General features: G+C 34.4%; 1 protein-coding gene across 1 annotated transcript; it reads right to left on the reverse strand.

The window, feature by feature from the left end:
* Positions 1 to 1780: 1780 nt before the first annotated feature.
* On the reverse strand, positions 1781 to 16046 carry LOC123668314 (phospholipase A2 group XV-like). Its single transcript, XM_045602077.1, has 8 exons — positions 16009 to 16046; positions 14761 to 14771; positions 10959 to 10997; positions 9384 to 9758; positions 8433 to 8660; positions 4121 to 4292; positions 2408 to 2530; positions 1781 to 2018 (listed from the first exon to the last, which is right to left on the reverse strand). Exons 1-8 carry the CDS (start codon positions 16044 to 16046, stop codon positions 1781 to 1783), a joined length of 1224 nt encoding a protein of 407 aa, XP_045458033.1.
* Positions 16047 to 22626: the final 6580 nt, after the last annotated feature.

Consider the following 22626-nt stretch of genomic DNA (forward strand, 5'->3'; position numbering starts at 1 on the left):
ATTAAAAAAAAAAAAAAAAAACTTCACCTCTTACATATCTCATTTGTCATTAGTCGAAAAAATAAAAATAAAATTAACACTGCATTGAAATAACAAAATTGAGTGAAATATTTAACTAATTATTTTAAAATTTATTTCTACTACTATACTTTAAAATTTAAAATATTATTAATCTTATTTGATTTACGAGTTTTCAATATATCACAGCCGTATAAGCTAAGGTTTTAATATTTTCATTTAAATATAGTTTTCTTAGTGGCAATGCTTTAAGCTGTCATTTACAATAAAACAATGAAAACATTGCAATATTGTATTTAATATAATTTAAATAGATTTCTTTCAAGAATTTACAATGAAATAACTAATGAGATTACATAATTTAATACACATAAACCTACAGTAAAATAATGCAATATGATTAGGTATTAAAATACAGAACAAAAGCTTATTATTTCTTTGAAAGTCCTTCACGAAAAGTTAATGGTAACTTCAATATAAAGTCAATAAATTTTCTTAAAAGTATTGAGTAACCACAAAAATCACATTGACTCTTAACCCATTGTCATTTTACTTATAAAATATCACAAAATAAAATTAAAATATACTCTCTGCAGTATTTCAATTGTGTGATATATAACTTAAAAAATAATAAATTCATTAAAATGTTAAATATATCTATAGACAGTGAAAATAATGTAAAAGTTATTTCATTGACTCCATTATTATAGCATATTACAACACATGTTTATCCTAGATTAAAACTAACAAGAGAGCCGAAAGTAGTGAGAGAATCATTATGAGACAATGTTTTTATAAGTATATTTACATTTAAATCTAAATATATTACGAAAACTTCCTATTAGGGGTCTTCCATAAAACACGTTCAGGAGTTCACACAATAGGGATATGACGAGGGGCAGATTTATTTACGTATCTTTATCAAATTATTATACTGTATGCTATTTTTAAACATGAAATTATTTTAGGGGGGCTAGGACCTAGCTTTTGTGACGTAATATCTGTTAGGGGCCACTGAAAGTGCTGCGTAAGGTATTTTATGAACGGCCCCTTTATGTAAATCTTTCCTTCCAAAATATTATCCATTTCCTTCTTAATTTATTTTTCACTTAACGACACGATATGTCTTCCACGATTTACTGAAGCGACGCCGATATTATCGTTGTTCATCATCACTGATGATATGGTGCTTCTTTATATTTAATGGTATCGTTATTTATTGCGGAGACTAGATAAGTTATCGTGTCAAACTTAAGTCAATTGTGAAGTCATAGACATTTTATCGTTAAATATAAAAAAAAAAATTAGTTAAAGTGTACTTAATAGTTTATACCCATTTAAAAATATAAATGTGCAAAACAAATAAGTTTAATTAGAGAGCTGTATTATTTGTTTATTATGTACTTGTGTTCGTTTCACAAGAAATAATTTAAAATATTTTATATTTGGCAAAATATGACTGACACCACACTAACTACAATGTTGTAATCCCAATAAAAATTAACTAGTTTATTACTATACGATACCACCATTGGCATATTTGTGTTAAATATTTGAAAACAATATAATTAACAACTATAAACACTATATACATAGATAAGAAATGCAAAACCTGCTAATTTGATATTGAGATTATTTTACAATTATTTTATGATTCGCATTTCATACCCACGACTATAATAACCAATATTTTGGTAGCTAGTGTTAGCTAGGATTTTATAAGGTTCACTTACATTAACGGAAGTTGTACGCTCATGGTCAATCAGGGTATAGCGAGCACGGTGGTGAGGTAGTCCAGCACCCGAGGGTCGTGCAGGATCTTCAGGTGCTCAGCGCCGGGTAGCGGCAGTGGCTTCACGGGGTAGGAGCGGCTGAACCAGCCGGGCGGTCGCCTCCAGTGCTCGCAAGCCCGCAGCGAGCGCAGGTTGACGGTACCGTCGCCGTCGCCCGGCTGCAGTGCGGGCCGGCCGTCCAGCCACGTGCCCGGCTTGTACACCAGCCTGCAACCAAACGTTACTGTCACAACACTGTGATTTTTATTTTTACTTCAAAAGTGGCAAACAAGTATACGGGCCATCAGATGCTAAGCGGCTATCGTAGCTTAAGGACGCCTAACACTAGAAGCATTGTAAGCGCTTTACCATAACTAACCCCGACCCTCCATAGGAGTTCTGGTCTCTTTAATCACCACAAGAACACAAGACTAATTGAGAGCAGTATCAGAGATGTCATGGATGAGGCAGAGAGAGAGAAAGAGAAAAAGAGCTGGAGGGGATTGGGGGGTCGATGCTTCTGGTATTGCAGTCGTCTATAAGCTACGGTAATCGCTTAGCATCAATGAGCCGGACGCCTGTTGGCAAGCTGGTACATGCAGAGGGTGGTGGCCTACCTCTCGACGGTGGACACGTTGAGCCCGTACAGGCAGTGCAGCTCGACGCCGGGCGCGCTGAAATCCCGCGAGTACTTCTCGGTGTCCTTGCGCATCTCCCACGCGTTCGGCACCTCCATGTCGCTGTCCGGCGAGTATACACACATTTTAATACAAAATATATACATATATTTACATATCAATCATTACAGCCTATACAGTCCACTGCTGGACATAGGCCTCCACAAGTTTACGCCAAAAATAACGTGAACTCATGTGTTTTGCCCATAGTCACCACGCTGGGCAGGCGGGTTGGTGACCGCAGGGCTGGCTTTGTCGCACCGAAGACGCTGCTGCCCGTCTTCGGCCTGTGTATTTCAAAGCCAGCAGTTGGATGGTTATCCCGCCATCGGTCGGCTTCTTAAGTTCCAAGGTGGTTGTGGAACCTTGTTATCCCTTAGTCGCCTCTTACGACACCCACGGGAAGAGGGGGTGGCTAAATTCTTTAGTGCCGTAGCCACACAGAACATTATATATTTACATATACACATATGTATATTTACATATACATTTAGTTAAACTTTTTTCCTTAAAAAAATTAATGAATATTTTATTGCACTAATATGAGCTCGGCAATTCTCACTAATGAAAATTACTTCATCTATGAGGCAATTTTATGAAGATGAGCTTTGTTTTTTTATAGCATTTAATAACGCATAATTTAGGGCATAGTGTAAAATCAAATCTCTTCGTCGGGCCGCGCGTTTGCTCGTCGCCCGGGTTGGGCAGTAGTGGCTGAAAAATACTTTAGTACGTTTTACCTCAAATTAAAGCGGGTGAAACCGCGGCACAGCTAGTTTAAAACAAATACCGCGCATCATTAACAGAGCATCATATTTGTGATTATTTGTTACTGTATTTTCTATAGTAAATATTACCTTATAAAAATAAACAATAATTATTAATTTTATTTCTTAATATTGGGGCTTTATTGTGCGAGTAATTTAATTGAGATTGGGCACAGTAGGAAACTTCCTGCTCAAAATATGGAGCGGCCCGACTGAAGTTTATTTATAACAATATTATGTAAATTCACCAAAATATTCATTGTTTTGAAATAAATAGTAGTAACCGCATTGTAAACACGAGAAGGAATAACGAAATTGTAACTCCAAGTTTCCGACCGATAATATTGTTATCAAGTAGTGTGTGTTCCTGTTGTCGAGTACGGTGACCAGAGCTCCTGGGGGGAATTGAAGATAGGGTCGGCAAAACGCTTGCGATGCTTCTGGTGTTCCAGACGGCTACAGGCTACGGTAATTGCTTACCATCAAGTGAGCCGTACGTTTAAAATAGAAATTGTCAGTGGCCCGCCATATATGCCTGCTGTTTGGTCAGACCGTTAAAAGGTTGAGCAGCCCTGATTGAGTTCTAATAAATTATTTTCTTATCGTTAAAACAATTATATTACTGTAAATATTTAACGTTTAATATTGACGACATGTAATACAAGAATTCTTAGACATTAACAAAGTTATTTCTTTACATATTCTTATCATTAAATATAATTATTATTTTAACTACGTGTCAAATACATGGTAGTGTGTGTAATGTTTTTTTTTTTCATTGATTTAATGTATTTTTAAGCATAATTAAAAAAAAATATTATCATTCTAGTCGGAAAAAAATGGATCCAAGGTATTTTAAGTAAATCACAAGCATGATTCTACTCACGTGAACAGCTTCTGCAGGTCGTTGATGGTGTAGTTGAACTTGTCGGTCTGGACCAGCACCTCGGAGGGCTTCCAGAAGTTAGGCGAAGGCAGCAGCCACGCTAGAGACGGGCACGTGATCTGTTCTGCACGGAGCGTACTCTCGCTCAGCATACGAGAGCCCAGATCGTCGCCTGCCAATTTTTTTTTTTTTTTAATTATTGCTATTTATTACTATGATAAATGTATTCCGCCTATGGATTATAAAAATCTGACTTGAATGCCATATAAAATGGAAAAATAAAATGAATTTATATAGTTACAATTTAAATAAGGCGTAGTAAAAGTAAACCAGTAAGAACTTTGAGATTCATTCATCTTTCATTAAACTTCACCAACACCTGGCATCCACGTGGTGGTTTTCTTAATAATATTTCATCATCATCATCATTCCAGCCTATTGCAGTCCACTGCTGGACATAGGCCTCCACAAGTTCGCGCCAAAAATTCGTAAACTCATGTGTTTTGTTCATAGTCACCACGCTGGGCAGGCGGGTTGGTGACCGCAGGGCTGGCTTTGTCGCACCGAAGACGCTGCTGCCCGTCTTCGGCCTGTGTGTTTCAAAGCCAGCGGTTAGATGGTTATCCCGCCATCGGTCGGCTTCTTAAGTTCCAAGGTGGTAGTGGAACCTTGTTATATACCTTAGTCGCCTCTTACGACACCCACGGGAAGAGAGGGGGTGGTTATATTCTTTGATGCCGTAGCCACACAGCACAATAATATTTATCAAACTATTAACGACCGCTCTGGTGTAACGATGCGATTGCCGTGTCGGCGGCACATAAACACCCGCGAGTTGATTCCCGCTCGGAGTGGATATTTGTTTCTATACAATTATTTATTTCCGGTCTGGTTAACTGTCCTTGTGGGTCTCCCAACCGTGTCTCGGAGAGCACATTAAACCGTCGGTCCCGGTTTTTATCATATACAGCTGATAACGATCGTTACTCATAGTACAGAATATATACAATAACTGGAGGAATGGAGCAGCATGGTATATTGTGGAAGAGGCTTTTGTCCAACAATGGAATGTTACAGGCTGAATCGTATCGTAATCGCAAACTATAAAGTTATTTAAAAAAAATATGTAGGTATAATAATAACAATTATTAACAAGAAACATCTTTACCTGTTAACGTTGGTTATAAAAACCATTTTAGTTTAAAAAAAGTGTATTTTTATTTATTTACATTAAGAACAACTATCCTTGTTGTTTTGTGCGATTATAAACACAGGTGGAAAATCCTGAACTGCGGTTTTTCCTTTAAAACATAAATTGTTAGAAATGCACTATCATGCAAAGTATTAGAAAACAATTTTAACAATGGATTTATATAGTCTACTAGCTGTGCCCGCGGCTTCGCCCGCGTTGAAATCGGTTTGTCACAAAGTTTTCCCGGCAAACTTCCAGTGAAACTCTCATCATAATCGGCTTAGCCGTTCCGTAAGCCTTCCTCTTGAAGCCCTCTCTCCATTGGTGAAACCGCATGAAAATCCGTTCAGTAGATTTTGAGGGAATCGATCACATACGCTTTTGGGGACTTTGTTTTATAATACACTAACTGTTGCCCGCGACTACGTCCGCGTGGTTATGAAGATATGCATTACTATTAAGATGCTTAGCGCAAACTATTTTTTTATTTCAGTAACTTGAAATGCTTATCACTATGAGTAAGTTTTTCAAAGGCACGATTTAGTATAATTTAATAGTTATTTTTATAAAACCTCTCTATACACCACATTTTTAGTTTTATTTTCAGGCTGCAGTATAAATAACCTATCAGGCGAACTTATAGCTGCTGTATATGTTTCATACAAACTATCAACCCAATTAAACCCGCTTAGCCTTAGAATATCGCAATATCCGTTCTTAGCGGACGTCTAGTAAATATAAGCTACCTCCCTACCAAATTTCATCTTTGTCCATCTTGAATGGATGGACTATCTAGCGGTTTTTGAGTTCTCGTGATGAGTGAGTCAGTGACCTTCTTCTTTTATATATATATATAGATTACGATGTATTATTTGGACACTTTCTCACCATCTATAGAGCATACATTTTAAGTTTCAAGTCTCTTACTTAACTACTACTTAATAAAATAGGACTTTCATACAAACTTCCAACCCCCGTTTTATCCCCTTAAGGGTAGAATTTCGTAAAGTTCTCGACGGATGTTTACGCCCTATAAGGAACCTATCTGCAAAATTTCAACTTTGTAGCTGTTATAGTTTCGGAGATTTCGTGATGAATGAGTCAACCTACCATCCCCCGTTTTAACACCAAAAGGGAGTTGATTTCTAAAGATACATTATTTGAACACCTTCTCACCAACTATAGAGCATACATTTTAAATTTCAAGTCTCTTCCTTCAAAAACACAGGACTTTCATACAAACTTCCAACCCCCGTTTTATCCCCTTAGGGGTCGATTATCATAAAATCCTTTCCTACCGGATGTCTACACCCTACAATGAACCTACCAGCCAAATTTCAAGTTTGTATCTTTTATAGTTTCGGATATTTCGTGATCAGTGAGTCAGCCTACGATCCCCCGTTTTAACCCCAAAAGGGAGTTAATTTCTAAAGATGCATTATTTGAACACCTTCTCACCAACTATAGAGCATACATTTTAAATTTCAAGTCTCTTCCTTCAAAAACACAGGACTTTCATACAAACTTCCAACCCCCGTTTTATCGCCTTAGGGGTCGATTATCATAAAATCCGTTCTTACCGGATGTCTACACCCTACAATGAACCTACCAGCCAAATTTAAGTTTGTATCTTTTATAGTTTCGAATATTTCGTGATCAGTGAGTCAACCTACCATCCCCCATTTAACCCCAAAAGGGAATTGATTTCTAAAGATGCATTATTTGAACACCTTTTCACCATCTATAGAGCATACATTTTAAATTTCAACTCTCTTACTTCAAAAACATAGGACTTTTATACAAACTTCCAACCCACGTTTTATTCCTTTAGGGGTCGAATTCCGTAAAATCCGTTCTTAGCGAGTGTCTACAATCTATAAGGAGCTTATCTCCTAAATTTCAAGTTTTTAGGTGTTATATTTTCGGAGATTTCGTGATGAGTGAGTCAACCTACCATTCCCCGTTTTAACCCAAAAAGAGAGTTGATTTCTAAAGATACATTATTTGGACACCTTTTTGTCATCTATAGAGCATACATTTTAAGCTTCAAGTCTGTTACTTCAAAAACATAGGACTTTAATACAAACTTCCAACCCCCGTTTTATCCCCTTAGGAGTCGAGTTTCGTAAAATCAGGTCTTATCAGATGTCTACGCCCTATAAGGAACCTACCTGCCAAATTTCAAGTTTGTAACTGTTATAGTTTCGGAGATTTCGTGATGAGTGAGTCAACCTACCATACCCCGTTTTAGCCCCAAATGGGAGTTGACTCCTAAAGATACATTATTTGGACACCTTTTCACTATCTATAGAGCATACATTTTAAATTACGTCTCTTACTTCAAAAACGTAGGACTTTCATACAAACTTTCAACCCCCGTTTTACCCCCTAGAGGTTGAATTTCGTAAAATCCGGTCTTAAAGGATGTCTACGCTCTATAAGGAACCTACCAGCCAAATTTCAAGTTTGTAGCTGTTACAGTTTCGAAGATTTTGTGATGAGTGAGTCAACCTACCATCCCCCGTTTTAACCCCAAAAGGGACTTGATTTTTGTAGATACATTATTTGGACACCTTATCACCATCTATAGAGCATACATTTTAAATGTCAAGTCTCTTACTTCAAAAACATAGGACTTTCATACAAACTTCCAACCCCCGTTTTACCCCTTAGGGGTCGAGTTTCGTAAAATCCGTTCTTAGCGGATGCCTACGCTCTATAAGGAACCTACCTGCCAAATTTTAAGTTTCTAGGTGTTATAGTTTCGGAGATTTCATGATGAATGACCTTTCGCTTTTATATATATTATAGACGAGCGGTTTCACGTAATTCTCGATTGGACTGGAATTCATTGATTAAAAGGAATTCTGTATGGCAATCTGGAAAATTAGCTACATACGGTGTTTCATTAAATTTAGGTCAGTAGTCGTCAGTAGTATCAGTATTCGTGCAACGCATGGTGTTATAGTGGATATCAAAAATTATATCACAATGCCAAAAGTTTTCAATATTTAGTGTCGACATAACTTCGTTAAGGATCTGAATTATGGCTTTACCACCAAAATATTGAGGGTATTGGAACAGAAAGGGCATAACTATTACTAACATAACATGACTTACCGATAGCAAAAACCTTGAGTGCCTTCATAGCTCCCCCCCAGGGTGTGGACAAAGATATCATCCGTCTGATGTACTGGTCTTTCCAGGCTTGCGTCTGAAGCCTGAGGAAGTGCAGCCCCATAAGGCCACCCATACTGTGCACTAGGAGTGTCACAGCAGACTTGTTGTTCATGGTGTATGTTTCCTCCACCAGAGTTTTTAACTTCACAAAGAATTCTCCATTTTCATCTAAAAAATTAATAATATTATCTTAACCAAAATCAAGAGCACTTTCGAATCGTCATTATACAAATTAAAACTTTAAAAATAAATTACTATTTTTGTAAAAGTAAAGCTACCACCGATTCTGAATGTAGATTCTGCAGAGAAGAATCGGCAAGAAACTCCACAATTACTCTTTTGAAATATAATATAATATAAACTGTATTTCACTACAAAATTAGTAACATGTTGCATATAATACAGCGTCACTCAGTCCACACATCTTTATCAACTATGTAATCCTGCACCGAATAATACGCTTTATCTGTAAATTTTTTTTTTTAAATAAAAACTTTAAATTTATGTTGAGACAAATCCAAAACTGTTTGTGGGATTTTATTATACACACGAATACCATAAACCAGAAAGGAGACGTTTACTTTGCGCAGTCGGGAACTTGGAGTTACAATTTGTTTATAGTAAATATTGGGGTAGAGCAAAGCAGGAAATACTTGGCTCAAAATCTGAAGCACCGACTGGAGAAGTTCCTCAACCTTACAGATGATCACAGCTAAGTAATACTGCTCCCAAGCAGTGTTGGGTTTCTGTAGTAAGTAAGCTAGCCAGAGCTCTTAAAAGGGGTTAGGGGTAGGGCAAGCAACGTGCTTGTGATGCTTGTGGTGTGACTACCAATGTGATGTATAAGAAAAATATGCAAACATTTATACAAAAAAATAAATAGATACATACTAGGAGCTTTTCTGAAATCATATGGAGCACCTCGCAAGGATATATTTCTAACATATCCCATTTTGACTAGAGCATCTCCGATGGTGTTAAAATAGGCCCCAGCAGACTCGTGCGATGGGTCCAACCATTCCACGGGTTCGGGATTACCCCAGCCTGGCACCGCGATGTCCACTCCAGGAGGACTAGTGGTTGTCCGAGTCACATTATCATATTCTAAGCGTACATTGTCTACCCAGCAATCAATGACGAATGGGACGAGCAGTTCTAGATTGAGCCATATGTTGTAGTACTTATCTGTAGTCTTCTCACATATATAGTGGACTACATTTGTTTTGTTCAATTTGGCTTCTAATTGGCTGCCTCCGTCACCTGGTACTGGAGTTACATACATAATTAATATTAGTAATGGTAAGTTAATTGTTATCTATACTAATAATAAAAAGGTAAAGTTTCTAACTTTAGTTTGTTTTGGGGGTAATCTGTGCAAATACTAATCCGATCATGAAAATTCTTTCACTAACAGAAAGCTACACTATTCAGGAGTTATATAGGCTATATTTGATTGTTATTGAACAAAAACTTCATTAAAAAATAATAGGATATGTAAATCAAGTCGGAAAAATGCAAGCAAGATGAAAACTTAACTATTACTTTACTATTTGCATCACAAATTAATTAACGCCCAACAAAGTGGGCACGGATCGGCTAGTTTACTATAGTTAGATTAGATTGCATTCATGGGCTTATTTACCCTAGGGCCAAAGGAGATAAGAGCGCAAGTTGAGCGAGCATACATACTAGGGATGTGAAAATTTAATTGAATTTTACAATGGATAAATAAAAAAATGTGTATAATAAAAAATTAACTTATCCCTGTATGAATACACTGCTTTTTCATTTTTCTCTTAATTTATGGGGCAGCAAATTAAAATAGCCTGGAGTGTTGAATCTTAAAGTACGTCACTGATTACATTACAAAAAAGATAGGTTCACAGCACTAAGTAATAGACCAACAAACTTTTAAAGTGTATGGGTGTACTTTAGTATTTGGTTCGTAATTGTAGAATTTAATATCAGACAGTAATTTTTAAAGAAATAGAGAAACAAAAAGACACATGATTAAAAAATAATATTATTTTTATTCAAAGAATGTTTATTTTCTTCTTAAAATTCCGATAAGTACAAAATTATGAATTTCAAACATTATTTAAATGTCTAAATAAAATTTGTTTGGTATTTATTTTTTTATTATTGGAATAAATAATATTTCTAATTTTGGTAATTTAATTTGTCAAAATTTAATTAAAATAAAATAAATAAATACTGTGAATATATATAACGTTTAGCTCTCCTTTCAGTAAAAAAAATAATCACTAGAAACTAATCACTATAAATTAGGTACATAACAAGGATTGTGAAAACAACAACTATATGAAAACGAAAACCGAAAATTAAATTTTATTCATATTTATTTTAGAGATTCAAACAAAAATAATATATAAAAAAAATAGGTTCTAGAGTAATCAGCATTGACTTGAAAAGTCAATATCTGTACTTAATGTAATTAAAACTTACTAAAAATAACCGGCGATAATCCCAAGGAATTTTGAGCCACTAAAAGTGCAACTACTATTAAAAAAGAGCACTTATTACTTAACATATTTACTTTATTAATAAAAATAAATATTAACAACGCGTGTGTGTATCGTTATGTATAAGTTTGATTTACAATTTCCGCTTTTTTACGCAATATATATGAACTAACGAAGCGATGATTTGTTTATGACGTTACGATCGTACGATTTACGTTCTCTTCTTGAATACGAATAAAATTGATAACGTCCACAAGCGGTCAACGACGAGACAATCAGCTGAGTATTGTATTCACAATAACAACATGACGACCTTATTTTATTCAAAGATAGGCACAAATATATTATAGTAATTATTCTGACTATAGTACTATACATTTATAGATTGAGCAAAGATTGAGTGAATGACAGGACAGAATGAGTTTCGTGGTTTCGAGTGATACCTAACAGAACAAGTAGGTACATAAATACAAATAATACAAACGTTCCGTTTTTCAATATTGCACGTAAAATAATAGTTAAAATATATATTACTCTATCCATAAAACTTCGTACAGAAAATCTGAAATTGTACAGGATTTAGAAAATTTTTACACGGCAACGTGAAATTAGTGTCACAAGGGTTTTTGAACACGATCTTATTACACATTGAACCATATGTTATAGCGCGCTCATTCGAGTTTGGCACTTAAAGTAACAAAATTACTAAAATTTAAATCAAATTAAAAGTACTTTAGATCGATATTACAAATGACTATTATCAGCTACTAACAGTCAATGAAGACATTACATGTTAGACAAAATATTTTTTTAAATATTATTGAAAAAGTATCTTATTGTGTGATACTAACTGGTGATAGATGGTATTAATTTTTAACCGATTTGTAAAAACGAATAATTATATTGAGACGACTACATTAGATTTCCGAGATTGATTTCAAAATTACATTAATATTATAATTGTAAAACTGCTCTAGACTAATTTACTAATAAACTGAAAAAATTATAACAGAAAAAACCAGTGCGCTTTAGACCATACGACTGCAGTAAAACTTACGAAACGTAGCTATCTCTTCTGATTTTTCTATTTTCACTAACTTATATCTGCCTCTCAACTTCTGCTCGTCTCGCGCAACCACAATTTTTGTAACGCTCTCGTCACGCAGTCACCAGCTTATTTCCCAAGTCAAGCGTGCGTAAAGAAGTTTTACTTCAAAAATAGGTTGTAATGCAATAAAATATTATTCATCTTTAACAAAATTTCATATATACTACAATACTGTACAATAGTAGCCTATCTAGTTTTATATCAATATTTATCTACTTATATGTATATCATTATTTAATCCTCTTCCAATCAGGCCCGCTCTTATTATAAGGAACGGAGGATTTCATATTGAACATTGTTTTTAACAAATCTATACTAATATTATAAAGTTTAAGAGTTTGTTTGTTTGAACGCGCTAATTTAAGGATCTACTTGTCCGATTTGAAAATCTCTTTCATTGTTATATAGTCCATTTATCGAAGAAGGCTATACGCTATAGGCTATATATCATCACGCTAAGACCAATAGGAGCGGAACACCAATGAAGAATGTTTCAAAATAACTATTCCACGTGGACGAAGTCACAGGCAAAAGCTAGTATACAATAAAAAAAATTAATAGTTGGATTATATTATATTATTGTCTGACCGCTAAAGGAAAAAAATTTTCGCTGGCAACATTCATTAGCAAAAATATCTCTAGGGCGCAGGCGCCAGATTTTAAAAAAGTAAAAAAATGAAAGAATGAGAACATACCTTAGCACTTTTTTTTTAATTTTAACAATATTTTATTAGGTTTAGATAGTACATTCGTAAAATAAAAAAGTAAAATGTTAGGGAATAAATTTAATAGGGGATCAAAAAGAGGCGTTTTTCGCCTTCCCTGTTAAAGTGAAATGTTTCTGCAGGTAAGTTGCACAATGTGCATGCAAAATCAATATTTTACTTGGCATCAAGATGGGAAATTTTGCTTCAATTATATTTTCAGGGTCGCATTATAATTGTTTGGTTATCTTGGCTTATTGGAGGAATTTGCGGTGTTGTTATTCTGTTGATTATTGTATGTTACTGCCGCCTAATGCCGCGACATCAGAAATCTTTTGGTAAGATTTTGAACCAGATTAATTTATTTTTTGTTATTTATTATATCTTATGATTAATGTCATATTTTTAGATGAACAGTATCTTAAAGAACATTACACCATTAAAGAAGGACATGGATATACAAGTCAGGAAAATTATAGGATTAAACATACGGAGGTAAATTATAGTTTTAAGATTTAATTTATTAAATTCTTAGTTATCTAATTTTACTATTTACATTTTTTTAATTAATAAATTTAATATCAAATAAAGTATTTTTATTTATTACTAACAACCGTTCTGGTGTAGTGGTGCGAGTAGTCGCGTAAAACACCGAAGGTTTGCGGGGTCAAATCCCGCTCGAAATGGATATTTGTACTTGTACAAATATTTCTTTCCGGATTAGTTGTCTGTCTTTGCGGGTCTCCCCAACGTACTTCGGAGAGTACATTAAAGCTTTCAATCACGGTTGTCATCGTAAATACCTGATAGCAATCGTTACTCAAAGCAAGGAAATATCCGCCAACTCGCAGTGGAGCAGTGAGCTCCAATCCTTCTCCTAGGTGGAGAAAGAAGCCTATGTCCAGCAGTGAGATGTTACAGGCTGAATGCTGCTGTTGCTATAAAATATTTTGTAAATTATTACGGGAATGAAAACATGAACATTAGGTGCAGGTACAAAGGCACATGCGACCCGCCAGCTACGCGGGAGACGCAGAGTGTAGGCGACAGAGGGAGCCCACACGGGCGCCCACACATTGCTACGTCAACCGAGTCCCAGACACACCGCGGGAGAATGCCGTGCAGTACGCCTCTAGTGGCAGTGAGTTCATTATAACATATATGTATATGATTTGTTGCACTAAGTAATTTTACAAAAGTCATTATGATATAAGAAGTTGGCAAGGGCGAACTTATCTCTTTCAGTCAAGTATAACATGATGTAAAAAAGTAAAAATATGGTAAATGTGGCATGTTCCTTAGTTATACACTAACCCGATTTTAGTTGTTGTATAATAAATTGATTTTATATGTTTTGAAACTGAGAAAGGTATAAGATATTATACACACAACAATACTAATTTCAATAATTCTACAGAAGCTGTATTTCAAAATTTTCAATTAATTGCTAACTTATACTTATATTATATTTAATAAACTAGCTGTGCCCGCGATTTCCTCCGCGTGGAATTTAACAAAAAAGTTATTGTTCAGTTCGCAGAGTAATAAAATAAATAAATTTCTAAAATAAAAGTAGCCTAAGTTACTCCTCATTATATCAGCTATCTGCCAGTGAAAGTCCCGTGAAAATCGGTCCAGCCGTTTCAGAGATTAGCTGGAAAAAACAGACAGACAGACAGCCAAAAATTGTATTTATTTATTTATTTATTTATTTATTAGATCACCAACAAAATACACACTAAAAACATTGCAGTTACATAAATAGTGCAATAAAAAAAAAGCAAGTGGTATCTTAATTAAAGGTGATAACAACATTGACAATATTTGGTAACAAATAACAAAAAAAAATGAATAACGTTGCGTTCCAGATAAAAAATAAAAATAAAACAATTACAACACAAAATTACAAAATTAAATTCTAAGAAAAATTACATAAAGTTTACCCAAAATAACAAAAAATAGAAAAATTAAACAAAAACTAAAACTAATCAATAATCAAGCAAGATATAAAACAAAAAATGAAACAAAAAACTTAACAAGAAAAAAAATATATATAAGCAAAAATTGACGAAATCTAGGTTAATAAAAATTATCAATAATTAACATTTATGACTGCTCAAAATACGCATGATTTCTCTCTTAAATTTAAATACATTGGAATTAAATATGTCAATTTCATTACTCCTACTTATAATACCATAGGACCTCATTATCCTGTTTAGCGGGGAATTATGGCCCAGGTTTGTCTTAGAAGAATGTACTGAGAAAATCATACGCTTACTCATTCGCAAAGACTTGGATGGTGCTGTGATCAGTATCTTTGATAACAATTCTGGACAATCCAGAATGCCATTAATTAATTTGAACATGAACATGTTGTCCAACAAGCATCTTCGATCGGCAAGAGTATTCATTTTAAAATGCGCTAATCTTTGTGTGTAAGACGGAATTTTTTTAGCTAGGCCGTATTTAAAAACGAGATGCCACATAAATCGCTTTTGAACGCTTTCCAGTCTCTTGACATAAATGTTATAGTGTGGGTTCCAGACTACACTCGTATATTCAAGCCCACTACGCACCAGAGCGTTAAACAAGGTAATTATAGTGTTAGGGTTTTTAAAGTCGTTACAATTACGCAGAATGAAGCCCAGGTTCTTGAATCCCTTTCTACAGATGGAGTCAATGTGTGAATGGAAGCGCAATTTTTTGTCTAAGATAATGCCTAGATCACGAATCTCACTACATTCCTGAAGGGTAATATTTTTTATTTTATAAGACCTCTGAGGAACAGACTTGAGTCTATTGAAACTGACCAAATGGCACTTGCTTATATTGAGACTCATATTATTACAATTGCACCAAGAGCTCAAGCGATTTAGATCTCCCTGAAGTAGTGGTATATCGTTTGGGTTGGAAATTGTGCGGAAAAATTTCAGGTCATCAGCGAACAAATAAAATTTGGAATGTTGGAAGCAAGTGGAAATGTCATTTATAAAGACATTAAACAATGTAGGACCCAGATGGGATCCTTGGGGTACCCCTGAAAATGCCTTGAATGGTTGAGATTCATATCCATTAATTACTACAACACATTCCCTATTGCATAGATAAGATTTGAACCAGTTGAGCAAAGATCCCAGAATTCCATAACATGATAACTTTTTGAGAAGTATAGAGTGGGAAACTCTATCAAACGCCTTACTAAAGTCCGTATAAATTACATCAACAAAATGGCAAGAATCAACTGCATTTGAGACATTGTCTATAAAAGATATCAAATTTGTAGATGTAGATCTACTAGTGCAAAAACCATGTTGAAAAGGACAGATGGACTGTTTTAAATGCCATTGCAACAAGGGACACAGAATCTTTTCGAAGATCTTTGCAAAAACTGCAAGAATAGCGATGGGTCTATAATTACTAACCAACTCTGTACTGTGTTCTTCCAAACTGTCGGAAAAGTTCCGGTGGATAGAGATGTATTATAAATAATAGAAAGCGGATAAGAAAGAGCAGAGGCGCAATTTTTAACAAATATAGCGGGTATACCATCTGCACCTGCACCCTTGTAAGGGTCCATTCTTTTTATCACATTGTGCACTGTATCAGGGGTTACGTGTACACTGCTTAAAAAATTATTAGAAAAGCTCGCTTCAGAAGAAAAAGAACTTTCAGTGTCAGTGCTATCATTACAAAATTCTGAAGAAAATTGATCAGCAAAAAGGTTACAGATGTCGGGACCATTATTAGCTGTTTTATCATTAAGGGTCATTTGGGCTGGATACATGCTGCTATTCTGTTTTTTACTTTTGTAGAAAGACCAGAAAAACTTTGGGTTTGATCGTAATAGAGATTCAAGCCGTTCTTTATAATCTTTATAACAAGACGATTGGAGTTTTAAACATCTTTTCCTCAGTAAGTTGAATGTCAGTTGGTCTAATGGATTACTGTTATATCTACGCAGTTTCAACCGAAGTTTATATTTTTCCCTCAGACAGATCCTCAAGGCTCGAGAATACCAAATTGGATATTTATTGTTAGAAGGTTTACGTTTAGGTACATATTTTAAAATAATGCCATGCAATATATCATAAAAAGCGGAGGTCATGTCGTCCACCGAGGGACAATCACTCAAAGCTTCATTCCAACGAACGTGATCAAGTTCAGTGATTATACATTCATAGTCGGCTTTGAAAAAACAAAAGCGAGCATCTGTATTATGGGTTAAATTCTTTGATGAACTAAAGGGCAAAAACAACTGTAAAGGAGGATCATGAGAATCAATTATCGATAGTGGCGCAGTATTAACTTTTAAATCAATGACAGTAGTATTACACATAACTAAATCCAAACATTTATTATTATTATTAAGAACATTATTATATTGAGAAAGTGAATTTAATGACATAAAATCTATCAATTTAGTATACATTATACTAGTGTTGTTAGAACCGCCATTGACATCTAGAGGCCACGTCATATTACCTAGGTTGAAATCTCCAGCAATCAATACACTGTTTAAGTGATAGTCAACCAGCACACGATTCGAATTGTCGATGAATTCGTCGAGAACATGTCTTTGGACAGGAGGAGGAAGATAAACCGCGCATATCAATAAATTACTTTTAACGCCGCTTCCATTTAATATTTCCACCGAGATCCAAATATCTTCACACTTCGATTCGCATGCCGAGAGACGTTAGCTACAAGGACGCCTCCACCGTTTTTATTAGAATGGAACCCGGAAGTTTCTCGATCCCTTCTGTACACCACATAACGGTTATCGAATAATTCCGAATCGAAAATGCTGTCGTTCAACCAAGTTTCCGTTAAGATTACAACATCGAAGTCATTACGAACAATATATAATAAAGAACTCATTTGGTTTAGTTCTTAAGCCCCTAACATTTTGATAATATACTTTAAGAGAATCGAATTCAGAAGCTTAAAACTAAATCGTTATACAATTATAGTTATTATTTCAATTCAAGCTCTTTAAGGTTATAATGTCTTGGATTAGTATAAATTTAGTACCTTCAGATTTGCGCATGAATATTCTGCCATTACGCAAATGTTAAAAATGTAAAAAATGTTATTATACATCCATATGCAATTATGCATTGAGTAAAAAATGGTTATTTTAATATTACAAGCAGACACTCTAATTTTATTTATTTGTATAGATTAGTAATGGATATTTGGGACTTCAAGTTGACATAAATGGACCATTATTATTTAGACAGAACAATGGGCACGGTACCTACTCAGATACCAGTGTAGTCCTGCCAAATGATACTAGCATTAAAATAATTGACTGAAACAATTTTGCCAATGAACTATCTTTTTGCAGTTCCTCTCCATCCAAAAATATACTCCAATACATATTGTTACGTGTTAGGGTTCGAATGATTTGGAGAGAAAGACCTGCTGACTCTTTTCAAGACTTTATTCACTAGCACTAGGTCCAACACAAAGCACTGGGTTTAAACACTAAGCACTAAGTTCAAACACTAAGCACTCACAATGTCCTCAGTCGTAGCCAATGTCGTAGGTCTCGCTGGTACCACTCTTGATCACTAGTTTTCACTCTTGAAGTCGCCTCGAAGATCGCTCAAACTGAACTGAACTGTACTCGCTCGCCTACCTGCGGCTATTTATATCGGCCGACGCGAGGCCCAGACCATTCTGGAAAGTTCGCGCATGTACCCGGTTTTCGAGACTATACTTCTATATAGTTCCACAGTAGTACCTCTAACGCCATCTAGTATTGAGTAGAGAGTTTCATGCGGTCTCTGTATTTGCGTGGTTTCAATGGTTGCCGCTAGATGGCGCTAGTTTCTTTGTGTGTCCTTAACAATATTTTACATGTACTAATGTATTTCCAAACATATTTGTATTGTTTTTCTAGTGCTAGATGAAATGGACGGAGCTGCAAGCATTGACGCTCTGAAAACTCGTTCTCTTCCTGCATTTTTACGACCCAAGCCCCGTCCGCTATCCACTGAGGATGATTTGCACCAGCTTTATGCTAAGGTAAAGTAAGAAACATAACTTTGAAAATACAACGTGATAAAGTGTAAACAAAAATTATTCAAATTAACCTAATTGTTTCTTGTGGGCAGTGGCGTAGCGATGGGGGGGCATCATGCCTCAGGCGCTACTGGTCCGCCAAATGGTCCGCAAAACAAAAAAATTCTGGACATATTATATGGTTTTCGAATGGAGGGGGGTGCTTAAAAGGTATTGTGCCCTGGGCGCGAGTTAAGCTCGCTACGTAACTGCTTGTGGGACACCTGCATGAAAGTCTCTTATAGCGTATATAAAAGATTGTCATTCAATTCCAACTTGTTCATTTTTTACATAGCCGAGATGTACAATGCTTGGATGCTAAAATTAAATTGTGAATACCAAATTGATAGTGTTGGTAAGCTATTTAAAGCTTGACTTTAACCAATGAAAGTTTTATATTTGATAGAAATATTTACTTCAGTATGCATTAACATTGAACATAAAAAATATAAGGTACACACATTACTATTATATTACTATATATATTACACGTTATTATTATAGCGTGAAAAAGACTTGATTAGCAATTTGTAAACTCTTAAACTATAAAACCTATTTTCGCAGTTCTTTCACAAATGATAAGTGACATTTTATAGAAGTGAAATGGGCTATAAAACATCACGTTACAGCTCACAGAATGCACGCTAGCTATGGAATATAATCGCAAGGCACCACTGATCTGTACTCCAGGTGAACCTGAGCAAGAAGTACAAGAACCGCATGCGCAGTGAGCACGCCGCCATCATCGCGCTCAGCAAGTCCCACAGCCAGTTCTTCGACGCGGACGCCGTCATCGTGTACGACCAGCGCACCGCGCTCTAGACTGTAAGAATTTTGTTTGGTCGGGATCACGACAAATTAAACGATCCCATATAAAATTTGTATTTTTTTACATGGCAACATCTATGTCACTGATGTCGTTAGACTATAAAATTAGCCAGCTTGGTTAATTTTGATACTTGACAAATATTTAATAATGTTAAATGATTTACAAGTTTTTATTTTTGCGTGTTGAAAGGCCCTAAATAAAAAAAAAAACATTGGACATGAATTACATGCTATTAAGCTACTAATTAAAATTATTAAATTACTGACTCAACACATGAATAATTAATTTGTAATTGGCCGCGCTCTTATAAGTTTAACTTTCGCAGAATATTTTTTATTGGTCAAATTATTTTTTATTTTTGTTAAGAAAACAAGTCTAAATTGGAGAATTTAAAATTATAAAGGACCAATGTGAAGTATTCAAGTTAAAGGTACTTCTTGTGAAACTGATAATACGAAAGGTGGCTCAAATGAAGTTTGTACTTCAAAAAAAAACAGGTACTAGGTTTCGTTATCCTGTTTATAGTGACAGCTTGCCGAGCGAAGACGCGGTGTATGCTTAGGTCGGACAATATTAAATAGAATTGATTATAATAATATTATAGTGTATTAATGAGGCGTCACCTTCCAGACGCTTACTTCATTCTAGAATGTTCTAGATCTTTCTGTACTTAGTATTCTTCTACATATCAATTACGACATAAAATAAATTGAATTCGAAGAATCCGTAATAACGCACACATAGATGTATTGTATATTACCGTTAAGACCTCAGAGCGGAGAATCATCTAGAAATGATGTTTAAAATGTTGTATCGACATAAAAAGTACTTAATTATGTATTTCGTTTGTAATAGTCTATATATTATTATAAATATACGTTTGTTATTACATTATTATTAAACAAATTATAGAATACCTAAATATTTATTTATTTAAAATTTTTATATTTAAAATTTCAACATGTTGTTATATTTGTCACTTCTATTACAGACTCTGTTCTGAGGTAACAGTTCTTAAACATTGAATAAAGTTAAGAGGCGCAGTTTGAACTGTAAGTATTGTGAAAATTTTAAAAATTGGCAAAAAATGTGATTGTTGATCATGTGATATAATTTAATAACGAAATTGTGGCCTAATTCGAAATGTTTTATAAGATTTTCATGTATAATCGCGTACGATGTTAGTTTTTAATGCAGGTGTTTATTTCACTAAACGATATTTGGGAGTCAACAAAGTGGATCTAACCCAAAATAAGCCCACCTATTATGTAGCTAATTAACTCAGCAATAAAAACTAGGGATGTTACGGAGGTTGAGATTTTTTTCTGATGACCCGATTAGTATCGTTTACCGATGTTTTGAGTTTTAAATTGTAGCTTTTGTAGATTATGATTTGATTTTTTTCCATGGATATCCGATAGGTTCATTGTCAATTACGGAGCTCCATAACATCCCTACTTACTACGGGTCTAAATATCGCGTGGTCTAATAAACGTGTAATGAAAATTTTTCGTTGTGAATATATCATAAATCAGCAAAAATTTTCGACATTTTTGTCATCGCCTAAAATTGATTTTTAGATTTATGTCTATTAACTAAAAATCGATTTTAATACAATTATAATAATAGATATAAAACTGTAGGTAGTCGAATTTGTAAGATGATTTTATGAATTTACGATCAGTGTTGCTAGTGTCGAATATAGCGCTTAGTTAAATGTTAAATGTTGCAATGTTTAAAATATCCTGTACGCGATTGTACTTCTATATGCGTCCCTTTTAAAACTAGTGTTATTATAGGGCTAATTATGTAGTAAATTAGATTTTTACGTGCAGCCATTTAATATATGTATACATTCTTGTATAGATTTTTATATCATAGTTTATAATCGTTGATGTCTTCTAATGGAACTTTTATAATTAAGCCAGCAGACGAAGCGGCTGCTTGATTTAAATTTGTAATGATTCTCAAATAATGCAGGTCGATGTTCATCACTATATAATAAATACATTAGAGAATAATAAATAGAAATGATTAAATCGTGAGCGATTTTTTATCGTCTAATTTTATATATCAGTTAATTTTTACATTCGTCATTATTGCATTTGAGGAAGAAAGAGATATATAGCAGGATGGTAACCTTCTTTTATAATAATAATAATAAACTGAGATTTTGTAGCGAAAAAATATCATGGACAAGTATTAATTTGATATGAGGCACGGGATTCCCCGGGCTACGAAATATTTATAGCCTGAGACAAATCTTACTTAAAATAGTTTTCAACAGCGCTTGATAACGACAACGATAACGTTACCTCTGACGTCAATAAATTATGCTGTTTTTATCCGTTAAAACATCTTAATTTAGCGACGTCAGAGGTAACGTTATCGGTATCGGTACTAAGCCTTAGTTTTCAAGCCTCAAGACCAATGCATTAGCATTATGCTCAGTTCATTTGTAAGTCTTGGGGAGCAGAGTATATAACGTATATGATGTGGTCAAATCTCTAAGTATCTGCGTTTAACTAGCAAGCCTAGACGATGTTATTAAATTAATGACGAATTCGCTTAAAAAAATCAACTTCAAAGTTTTAAAACAGTTTCATTGTAAAAAATGTTTAATTAGTTTAGAAACATTTTTGGTATTGTTATTGTTCGGACTCTTATCTACGTATATATTAATGTATATTTTAATGTTATATTAATTTTATAGGCAACATTTTGAGTTACTTATATTACATAAATCCCCAATATTAATTTTCACTTGTCTATACATTAAATACACACTTGTCCAAAAATAAATTCGTCAATCGTTAAGTAACATCATTATCAAGTAAATATAAGTTGGAAGCTCAAATGTTCTTTGCAAGTCACATTTATAATTGTGTAACGAGATAAAATTTCCTTACATACTTGTTTTTGTAACGAAAATAAAAGTTGA

Source organism: Melitaea cinxia, chromosome 3 (assembly GCF_905220565.1).
Source record: "Melitaea cinxia chromosome 3, ilMelCinx1.1, whole genome shotgun sequence".
NCBI lineage: Eukaryota > Metazoa > Arthropoda > Insecta > Lepidoptera > Nymphalidae > Melitaea > Melitaea cinxia.

Excerpts from the sequence above, each read along its gene's own strand:
- LOC123668314 (XM_045602077.1), bottom strand. The coding sequence starts at position 16,046 with ATGTCTCAAATGCAGTTGATTCTTGCCATTTTGTTGAT. Across the intron at positions 4,293-8,432 it reads ACTCAAGGTTTTTGCTATCG|GCGACGATCTGGGCTCTCGT; the intron begins GTAAGTCATGTT and ends AAAAATTGGCAG. Across the intron at positions 2,019-2,407 it reads AACGTGTCCACCGTCGAGAG|GCTGGTGTACAAGCCGGGCA; the intron begins GTAGGCCACCAC and ends GTTTGGTTGCAG.